Source organism: Perna viridis, chromosome 2 (assembly GCF_037379345.1).
Source record: "Perna viridis isolate PV_CMFRI_1.1 ecotype Kerala chromosome 2, ASM3737934v1, whole genome shotgun sequence".
In the NCBI taxonomy this organism is placed as follows: Eukaryota; Metazoa; Mollusca; class Bivalvia; order Mytilida; family Mytilidae; genus Perna; species Perna viridis.
In genome coordinates this window covers 19119128-19130433 of record NC_142446.1, presented here as the reverse complement: position 1 = coordinate 19130433, position 11306 = coordinate 19119128, and the positions used below count along the sequence as shown (strand labels likewise).

At 29.6% G+C, this 11306-nt stretch overlaps 1 protein-coding gene across 1 annotated transcript in view; it reads right to left on the bottom strand.

Moving 5' to 3' along the window:
* Positions 1–219: 219 nt before the first annotated feature.
* The window catches only part of LOC148623942 (uncharacterized), a 30203-nt gene continuing 19116 nt past the window's right edge, over positions 220–11306 (bottom strand). Inside the window, exons 29-47 of the mRNA XM_088566251.1 lie at positions 11092–11286; positions 10495–10689; positions 9891–10085; positions 9377–9571; positions 8843–9037; positions 8210–8404; positions 7705–7899; positions 6679–6873; positions 6078–6272; positions 5342–5536; positions 4829–5035; positions 4241–4435; positions 3979–4098; positions 3455–3541; positions 2977–3102; positions 2159–2323; positions 1552–1680; positions 609–698; positions 220–291 (exon numbers count right to left, since the gene is read on the bottom strand). Of these exons, the coding sequence (XP_088422377.1) occupies positions 622–698; positions 1552–1680; positions 2159–2323; positions 2977–3102; positions 3455–3541; positions 3979–4098; positions 4241–4435; positions 4829–5035; positions 5342–5536; positions 6078–6272; positions 6679–6873; positions 7705–7899; positions 8210–8404; positions 8843–9037; positions 9377–9571; positions 9891–10085; positions 10495–10689; positions 11092–11286 (3056 nt within the window). The 3' untranslated portion in view covers positions 220–291; positions 609–621. The remainder of the gene's footprint in view (positions 292–608; positions 699–1551; positions 1681–2158; positions 2324–2976; positions 3103–3454; positions 3542–3978; positions 4099–4240; positions 4436–4828; positions 5036–5341; positions 5537–6077; positions 6273–6678; positions 6874–7704; positions 7900–8209; positions 8405–8842; positions 9038–9376; positions 9572–9890; positions 10086–10494; positions 10690–11091; positions 11287–11306) is intronic.

The following is an 11306-nucleotide window of genomic DNA, read 5'->3' as shown; positions in this document are numbered from 1 at the left end:
TGAAAAAGTGCTTAAAAAAGGTTTGTTATTATTGGAATGTCATTTAATTTTTTATAATTCATTAATTGTTTAAATATCTTTCAGACTTTTGTATCTAATAGATAAAGTCACTTATATTCATTTTTTGCTACATTACTATATTTTAAGGGTAATTTTAAGTCAACCTTGATGAGAATGACATCTAACTGTTATTGTAACAATGAAAAATGCAACACAATATTTAAATTAAATGATTTGCACTTTATTTGAAGAAAAACAAACAAAGAAGGATTAAGCCGGTTTACAGGAAGACTGAAATTAGAAAAAAAAATAATAAACATTGTTGATTTATATATAATAATATGAGGAATTTAAACATGATTACAAGAGTGAAATTACAAAAGAACTAACAGAACCTGTTTTACATTAATGATGTGACTATGTTGGCGCGATAAAATCCATGAGTTAAACAAAACAATAGTTTCATCTTGAAAATTCGACTAACTGTCACGCTATGTTTTAACTTCTTTGTGGCAGAATGTTATAAATTCATAAAAAAATCATATATTTTCAAATGAAACTAATTTTTTACCAAGCGAACGTATTTATTCACTTAAATTTTACCTTACCAGACATTATTTCTCATTCTTCACCATCATCTGCAGCCTTTTCATCTTTCTCTCTTTCATCTATATCATCTGGTTCATTGTTTGATGAAGCTGACAAATTTAATACGTAAATTGTGCGTTAAGAAAAACTAAAACATAGGAAGAAATAATTCACGGAATATCGATATCATTACTGTATGATTTTAGTTACTTTATGTTCTTTGTTGTGTATGTCTGTTTTCCATGTCTGGTCGTTGTCCCTCCATTACATTCTTTTGATTATCGCTATAACCTTGGTTCCGTTGATTACTCTTCCATGTCTGGTCTTTGTCCCTGGATTATATTCTTATGATTACAGCTATAACTTTGGTTCCCTTAATTTACATATTTTTACGTTAACAATTTTGCAGTTGCCTTGACATTTTAGTTATTGCGTTGTTCAGCATACAGTCAGTCGTCCTTTGTGAATGTGAAACAATGTAAAGTAATTAAACATTACTGTCTTTGGTGGATTAAAAAAAAAGAATAAAAGCAAGTTAAATATTTTCTTACACCAAAGCCAAAATAACACAATACTAATGTCTTTACATAATATCGCTGTCGGAGAATACTGTAAGTGTAATATGAAAAAAGCTATTTGGCGTCATATATATAAACTGCAGTGTATCAATATATTATTACACATATGTACTTCATCGGTAATCACATTGAAAACAGTACTTGGTTGTTTAAAGCTAAATGATCAATTTTCTATAAATGGTTTAAATTTTGATATGCTTCACACGTGTTTTATATATTACACATATGTACTTCATCGGTAATCACTGAATGCAATACTTGTTTGTTCAAAGCAAAATTATCATTTTTATATAAATGGTTTGAACTTTGATAAGCTTCACACGTGTTTTATAAGATGTTACTATATTGATACGGTGATGATGATGAAGATGTTTAAGAACCCTACTTCTTTTACACCGTCTTATCAGCCCTCTGTCTTGAAGTTTGTCTAAGCAGCTACTAACACTGTCCAGCTTTTTATAACATTTGATCCAATTTTTAAACCACTTCTTTGGACTACACCTTAATCTAAATGCTGCAACATAAATATATTTTTAAAAGGGAATATACCGCACTTGTACAGAGAAATCAATGAAATAGTTACCTTAGCCCACAAATGTTCAACTTAATTGAAATGAAACCATATTTTCTTTTTACAGTTAATGTGTTTGTGGTTTCTGTTTTAAATTATTATGATGTTTGGTCGGTAAAAATATTAAAAAAAAGCTTCGCCAAATCAAATAGAAAAAAATATTGCATTGTTGTGACACAATTGTAATCTTGATTTTTTAAGAAATACATTGAAGTATTATTAGCAAGACAAATTTATATGTTGTAGAGTATGTAATGTAAACAGGATAATCCAACTTAACATATAAGTTTTTATTTTCAACCATCACTTAGCCTTGTCAATAATCTGATCAATTTTTTGAAGTTTGTTGTTACTCTGACTGAACAATGTTTATAATATGTTTATTTTAAGTTAAAAAACACATTTAAAACATATGTTTTACCTTCGCCCTTGTAGTTGAATTTGTTATTTCTTATTGTAAATCCATGGTACCTCTTAATGTATTTAACGAAGCGCCCTCCAGTTTTAATGACTCGTCTTTCTGAAGAGACGTGTCTATGGAACGTATGTGTTGTTCTTCCTTCATATTCACCTGAGTTTCCATTATCTTTCAATTAAAGAATATTTTCATTTCAGGAAAATGTAGCTAACTTGTATCAAGCTAAAGGAGACGTGACACACAAAAAGTCTTTTAAACATGCGCTCAGGACGCTCTCCCTAATGGTGCACCTTGTCCATGCTCCTGAGTTTTAGTAAAGTCCGAGTTGCTTATTTGCTTTTGTTACTTTGTATGCATGATTTTAGTTACTTTATGTTCTTTTGTTGTGTATGTCTGTTTTCCATGTCTGGTCTTTGTCCCTGGATTACATTCTTTTGATTACCGCTATAACCTTGGTTCCCTTGATTACTTTCTCATAACGTCAGTTATAAATAAAGTTAAAATAACGTGTTTGTATTTTCAAGGGAGCGTAAAATAAGTATAAAATAAAACAAAATTCCACATATATATATATATATATCTAAAAGAAAATGTATTTGGTTCTCCGCCTTCGCTTTACTATACATGTACCAAAAAAATGTACCTTCGAATCTCTCTAAAATTAATGTTGCAGAATAAATATCACGGTAGTGCATACGTGTCCAATAATCGTGTCAAGAAAGACATCAGACGACTACGTTTCATTTATTCAAATCAATTTTGCAAACCTTATAACGCTTTAAAGCAGTAGTTATATAATTTATATTACGGTCAGTAATTACCTCTAGATACAGAAAAACATCGTCTGTCATACAGAGCAGTAAAGGTTTTTTCAATGTCTCTATATTTTTTGAAATATATATACCATAATCGGTAGAACTTGTGTCTTGAAATCCTAAGAAGGTAGACTGCAAACAAAAATCATAAAAAATGAAACAAATATAACAAATGAACTGTGTACCAGAAAAATAATTAAAACAATATATTCTATTTCGATATATATTTTACAGTTTATCATTTAAAAAACTGTTATCAGAAGTTGTTTCAGAACAAAACTAAACGCTAAAACAAAACAATAAAATGAATGTTTAGGGATTGTCATATGTTGAAATTAAATAACTATGGACACAGACGCACAAAGCCTTAGATGAACATACGTTCAGTACCTTGCATGGCACTTACATTCAATTTATAATCTGTGCTATTAATCTGTATTGTATAAAATAAAGTAAATGATTGGTAAGATTATATAAAACTTACCATTGCCGTTGAAATTGAACCTTTTGCCTGTCATAGGAAATCCACGATGACTTTTGTAGTAGGTCTTATAACTCATATGTGAAGTACCTATATAATGAGTGAAACAGAATTCAGTGATAATTACAGCTAAATGATACAGGTAATTTTGTGCACTTGCAAAGACATTTATGAGTTTATGGTATAATTTACAGTCATTTAATACAATCCCCCTACAAAAACAAAAACAAAAACAAAAAACAAAAACAAAAAACAAAACCAGCATTATCCATCAAGAATACACAATTCAGAACTCGAAACGATGGCAATTCGTAGATCGATAGCATGAGAAAGATATGTCACACATTGCGTGGAAATAAAAGAAAAAACTAAACACCGAAATGGTCAACAAGAACGTCACAAAAATCGTGTGTGACTTAAAGTGACCCGTATCGGTAAGTACGTGTAGTTGTTACAATTTGCAAGACACGTGTCATACTGCATGTTGTGTCATGTGTAGTGTAACAGGTAATCATCACTGAACGTACCTCGAACAATAAATCGCCGTTTGTACAATATTCTGAAGACCTTGTTCATACTTCTGTATTTCATATAATATCGGTACCATAATCGATACAACCTGCTTCTTCCTAGTTTCAGAATATATGCTGAAAAGAAAAGCATTAAACTGTGAGCATTTCATTAAGAAACTGATGACCAAGTACAAACAATTTAATTCTAAAAAAATAATCTTTTTTTCAATCCAATGATTTTAACGGTATAAACGATGAATGAATGAAAAACAATTACCTCTTCCATTGAAGACGAATCTTTTGCCATTCAATGTAAATCCATGGTGCTTTTTGTAGTAGAAGAGATAGTTGAATTTGACAAACAAGTGCTTGTGATGTAAAAGTTTAAAGACCTTGGCAATACTGTGATAGCGTTGATAGTATCGGTACCATAAGCGATAGAATCTATTTCTTTTACATTTCAGTACATATTCTGAAATATATATATATTTATTATTATCATCATTACATTTAGACTGTTTAAAAGTTATTTACAGGGAATGTCTTTTCTCCTTAACTTTGAAAGGGATGGTTGATAAAAAAGAAATGTCTTATTTCTTATGTTAACTTGCTTTGACTACAAGATTTTTATACACCCAAATTACATTCGTAGAGTTCGTTGTCAGGAAAGAAGGTCTCTCATGTATTTCATAAAATTTTTGTTGACAAAAAGGATAAATTATGCTGCTGACATAGATACTTTTGACCGTAGAAAAAAAATTGGATTCAGAACCAATACAACTAGCATAAGATTTAGGTATCTTGTTGGAGGATAAAAGTTTTTCTTTGAATAAAAAATCATTTCAATAGACACTAATGAACATACCACTTCCGTTGAAGACGAATCGACTGCCTTTCAGTGTAAAGCCACGGTGAGTTTGGTAGAAAACTAAATAGTTTATTCTATTATTGACTTTAACAAAGATTCGTTTCTGGTACAGGACTCTGAAGACTCTTGTCACACTTTGATATCGTAGGTAGTTTTGGTACCATAAGCGATAGAACATATGTTTTGCACATCTCAGAACATAAGCTGCAAAGAAAAATTAATGTAACGTAATAACTGAAATAAATAATCAGAGTTAACTAATAACTAATAGTATAATTAATTATGAATTTAAATAAATGTTGGAGTTGTTCAAATAAGAAAATAAATCAATTTTATGGTAGAATAAATATTTGGCGCGGATTTAATAATAAAAAAGCAAACACGTTCGTTGAGGTGATGATTGTAGAAGATTTTTTGTAAATTTAAAGATTGAAAAATATTTTGGTATTTATCTTTAAAGAATTATGTCATAAATGAAAATGTCACGTTTTAAATAGGAAAAGAACATACCATTTCCATTATAGACGAATCTTCTGCCATTTAAGGTAAATCCCAGATGTGTTTTATAGAAGGTCAGATAATTGACTTTCACAAATACATGTTTACGATACAATGCTGTAAAAACTTTGGTAACACTTTGATATCGTATGTAGTAACGGTACCACAAACGGTACAATCTGCTGCTACTACATTTCAAAATATAAGCTGTAAGAAAAAGCAGAAAATAAATAAGAATAAAGCATATTGATTTGATGTCATTAACTTAATAATAGTGTTTCGGAATGGTGTGAATTCAAACAACTCATTTTATAATACAGCATTTAGAACTTCTCTTACAAAATGGGTGACTATCCATGATAATGTACAGATTTTGCAATCTTTAAAGAGCTGATGTCAGGCTTTCGTTTAGTGTAATTTGTATCTGTTATATATATATTGTGGACTGCAAAGGAAAACACTTGGACAAACAACTATCTATCTCTAACAAGTAGTATTTATATTGAATCATTAAACATTAGCCAAAATCCAAAATTAGTTTATATTTAAAAACTGAGTAGATTAACTCATCATTTTGCTCAGATTAACTGCTTAGTATTAACTCTTTATTACACAGATTTATTCAAAGAGACCCAAGAAAATTGAAGGATTTTATTGTATTTAACGAAGAAGATATTTCATCCAATTGAAAAATGAGAAATGAGACCCATACCTTTTCTAAAAGTGTAAAAAATTAGTAAAAACATACTTTTGCCATTGTAGATGAACAATTTCCCTCTGAGTTTAAATCCATGGTGAGTTTTGAAGAAAGCTACATAATTGACACTAATGAATAATCGCTTGCTATACATTTTCGTGAAAATCTTTGAGATACATTGATATCTTTCGTAGTATCGGTACCATAAACGATAAAATCTGCTTAATCCGCATCTCAAAACATATGCTGAAATAATACAATAAAACATATTGTGGTATAAAGCTTCAAGTATCAATGGCTTTATAAAAACCAATTTATTCGATAGAAACATTACTTTACAATTTTCTGTTTTAGTGGGCGGGAGATAGATTATATGATGACTTGTTCATACAGCTAGTATTTCCCTCATTTTCTGACCAGTTTTCTAAACTACCAAAAGAAGACCATACTTGAAATGTTGGGCTTTCATAAAACATGCCCAACCCAACAGTTAAAGTAATCGTACTATTGTTTGCTCTAAGTATATGTCGGTAATGATATAAAACAATACTTATATTGTTTGGAATGTACACTGATGCTGGTTGTTGTCTTATAAAATTTATTCTTTAGATTTGATTATGAAGATCTACACTTAATCACTTTGATAACATACATTTCCCGTTGTAGACAAAACCTTTTCCTCTAATAATGAAGCCACGGTGCTTTCTGTAGTAGTTTACATAGTTCATGCGAACAAACACCCTTTTGCGGAAAAGTACTCTGAAGATTTTTGATACGCTGTCATATTGTAGATAATATTTATGCCACAATCGGTAAAACCTCTTTATTCCACATTTAAGTTCATATGCTGTAACAAGAAAATACCAAGTAAAAGTAAACGTATGCTAACATTAATAGAAAACATTTTGCAACTTCATATTAAATTCCAGACAAAAAAATGAAAACATCATTCAAGATTAGAATAGTTAAACAAGACTGAAAACATTATGCACTAAAAAAAATTATTTCTGTTAAAACGCAGTAAAAATGTGTACCTCTTGGTGATGGATTTTGCTTCCTATTTCGATAGTTTGGGTTTTGAATGCTTCTTGTATAATTTAATTTCTGAATTTAGATCTTCTTATGTATTTGATTATAAAGTTGCTGATGGGGAGTTACTCATTTAAACATGTGTACCTCACATCACAGTTTACAATATTGATACGATTGGAATTTATTTAACCTACAACAAAACATTTTGCACAATAAAAATTCAAATTTGTCTATCAACCGGTGTTAATAATAAACATTTGATTTTTTTTCAATTTTCAATTGTAAAATGACTGTAATCAAAATACAAGTTGTTATTTTCCATCACGGTTTATAAATTCATATATGATTAATGTCAGAAGAGAAAAATACAAAGTCGGAATGACTTCAATAAAGTATTTAGTTTCTTTAATTATGTAAAAATAAATAATGAATAAACATATGAAAACTGTTTCAATATTTCTTATTAAGTGTTATGTTACATAAAACTACATGTGGATTTATTTGTATCGATTATATAACAGTCACGGTTCAATCAATTGTAATAAATTTGATGAAGAAGAAAAAAAAAAAAAAAAAAAAAAAAAAACGGATGTGTTTCGTTTCCATTCTGATTCATTGACTTTATTCGAGTATGATTCAAACTTACCATGTCCGCTGTAGACAAATGTTTTGCCTTTCAGTGATAGTCCTAGATGAGTTCTATAATAAGTTGCAAAATTGATTCTTACAACTACTTTCTTCTTGAACAAAACGCTGAAGATTTTGGTAACACTTTGGTATCGCGTGAAGTATCGGTACCACAAACGGTAAAGTTTGTTTCTTGTGCATCTAAGAACATATACTGAAAAAGTAGTAAACAAGATTGTTAAAGGATTTTTTGTTGGTAACGTTAACGCAATAAGAATTAACAATATATATTCATTGCATTTTAAAGAACAAAATTGTTCACTATTTTTTTAACACTAGGGAATAAATATCGACTCTCCATTATTTGAACAATTTACATGTTTTTTTCTCATTAATTACACAAGTTAAATGTCATTTAAAAAAAAAGTTCTCACTACATCATTCCTTTTATTTTGTTTTTGTGTTTATTTGGCTTAAGAGACAAAACAGTTATTTCATAATGAATGTTTAAAATTCTAACATACTTCTTCCGTCGTAAAATAAAATTTTGCCTTTCAGTTTAATTCCACGATGAGATTTGTAGTAGTCCACGTAATTGATTCTGATAAAAAGACGTTTGCTGTACATCACACGGAATATCTTGGTAATACTTTGATATCGTTCGTAGAAAAGGTACCATAAGCGATAGAATCTGGATATTCCACATTTAAGGACATAAGCTTAAAAAAAAGGACGTCAATTAATTACTCTTCTTAAGGTATTAAAAATTCACGTTGCTTTGAGGACATATATATTTTTACATGTACACTTTAGATTTGGGATTTATATATTTGGTCTAAAATGTTAAATTCCACAATTATCTTAGTTATACCAGGAGTTTATTACATGTTTAGCAGACATGGTTTCACCCGCTATTTCTACCAATAATGTCTAGTCAAGTTATAAACAGAATGCAGACGGTTCCTTTAAAAAGACTTATTGGGTTTAGACATTCGTTCGGATAATCCTACTGAAGTTGCCTGTATTAGTTTTCTTTGTCTTTATATAAATTCATACAGCTATTTGTCGAGGAATATAGTGATAATAATTTCCATATCAATTTCCAAGAAAGACACTGGTGAAGCTAACAACATATATCTCATGTTAAATTTATTTACCTCGTCCGTTGTATACAAAGCGTTTGCCTTTTATTATGAACCCATGATGTTTTCTGTAGTATGCAAGATAGTCGATTTTAACAAACACCCGTTTTCTATACAATACTCTGAAAATTCTATTTACGCTTTCATATCGTAGGTAGTATCTATGCCATAACCTATAAAAGTTGCTGATTCCGCATTTAAGGAAATATGCTGTAAAATAAATGAGAAGTGTAAGGTCGGAACAAAACAACCGTTCAAGTAAATGTAAATGATGATGATGCTTTGAGGTGATATTTCCGGACAAATAAAGCCATGAATAAATAAGAAACACACAAAAACTTTATGAAGAAGGGGGACCAGAATGATTTAGGTGTAATGAATATGATGAGATTAATATGAAAAGAAAAGTAACATGAAAGCGAAAATAAAAAGACGTCATTATTGAACATATTTCCAAGAAGGATGGATGACAAAATTAACCATAAACTATTGAATTTAAGAATAATCTTTTTAATTTATTTTCAATCTTTGCTTAATGTAATTACTTACTACGTCCATTGAAGACAAAAGTATTTCCTGTCAGGGTAAATCCACGATTGTTTTGATAGAAACTAGCATAATTGATTTTGACAAATACTTTCTTGCTGTACATAATTCTGAAGATTTTCGTAACACTTTGATAACGTTGATAGTATTGATACCATAAACGGTAAAACCTGTGTCGTCCACATCCTAGAGTATAGGCTATAAAGAATAAAGTTTAACTGGTAAAACTTTTTACTCCCTTATCAGCTTATATAATTACATGATAATATAGTATGAATTAAAAATAAGTAGATGATGATAAATCATGAGTCTCACACATATTTGATGTAAATAAGACATACTGAGAACAGATAAAGTGAATAAGTTATCTTTTCATTTCTTCATTTCATAAATTGTATAAAGGCTAATTATACAATGCCATTATTTGTCGGTTTTAGTAAAAGGAAATTCTAGTCATGTAGATTGTGGGCGATTAAATATGCATTGGTAAAAGAAGGAAAAAAATATTTCAACATACATGTTCCACCGAAGACAAATGTTTTTCCTTTTATAGAGAATCCTTTGTGAGTTTTGTAAAAAGAAACGTAGTTAATTTTTACAAATATTCTATTTCTGTACAGAACCCTGAAGATTTTGGTGATGCTTTGATATTGTTCGTAGTATCGGTACCATAACCGGTAAAACCTGGTCAGTCCACATTTCAGAATATAGTCTTAAAAATAAAAACATATGAAAATTAAATGTCCTTTTTAAACTTAATTTTTTTTATTATTATTATATTATTTTGTACACTAAATTACTACCGAAAAATAAATGTAATGACAATTTTACACCGTAACAGTTTGAAATAAGGAAGTTCACATGTAAATATAACCCGATCAAATTATGCGTTTAATTTCTACATTGGATGTATGTAAAGTATATTCACTTAACGAGGAAACAACTTCAAATTGTAATATATCCAATAATTTGTTTAATCTTTCATTAATAAAGAAGAGTAACAAAAGTCTTGTTGAAATTTGATAAAAACTTAAATTTCTAAGATCGACAGAATTACATTACATTGCCTCTCCAACATCTGATTACCTTCAGGTAAAGTAAGTATAAAATCTCTGACATACCTCTTCCATTGTAAACAAATCTGTTTCCTCTTAGTATAAAACCACGGTGAGTTTTATAGTAGGTAATGTAGTTAATTTTGACAAACACACGTTTCTTGTAAAAAGCTCTAAACACTTTGGTGATGCTACGGTATTTAAGATAGTATTTGTACCAGTATTGATAAAACTTTCTGATTCCACATCTCAGGAAATATGCTGCAATGCGTACAAAAATAGTAAATATACTTTTTGTTAAAAGCAGGAGTAACATTTTCCCCCGAACAGGAATAACATTTTTAGCATTTTAAGCGTTGTAATGCTCCAGTTTGTTTTATACAAATCGCTGTAATATTTTCCATATGTATATAACATAATAAACTTGACAGGAATGCTTACTGTACAGTTGTAGAAGAAAAATACTAACAGTTACCAAGAAGAATTCGAGCTTACAGCTTGACGTCCTGATTTTTTTTGTGAAACTCTTGTTTTTTAAACGCTGACAAGATGAAGAGTACGGTTCTAAGTTAAGTTAATATAAGTTTCCGATTTTCCAAGCCAATAGTATTTTTAAGTTAGTATATAGCTTTAGAGTTCGCAGGTTTGAGATAATCAACTTACTTTGACCTTTGTAGACAAACGTTTTTCCTTTCAATGTAAAACCATAATGAGTGTTATAGTAGTCAACGTAGCTGATTCTGACAATTACTCGTTTGTGGTATAATGCTTTAAAAATCTTGGTTACGGTGCGATATCGTTGATAGTAAATATACCATAAACGATAGAATCTGTTTCTTGTACATCTTAGAGCGTAAGCTGTAAAAATGTGACAGTAA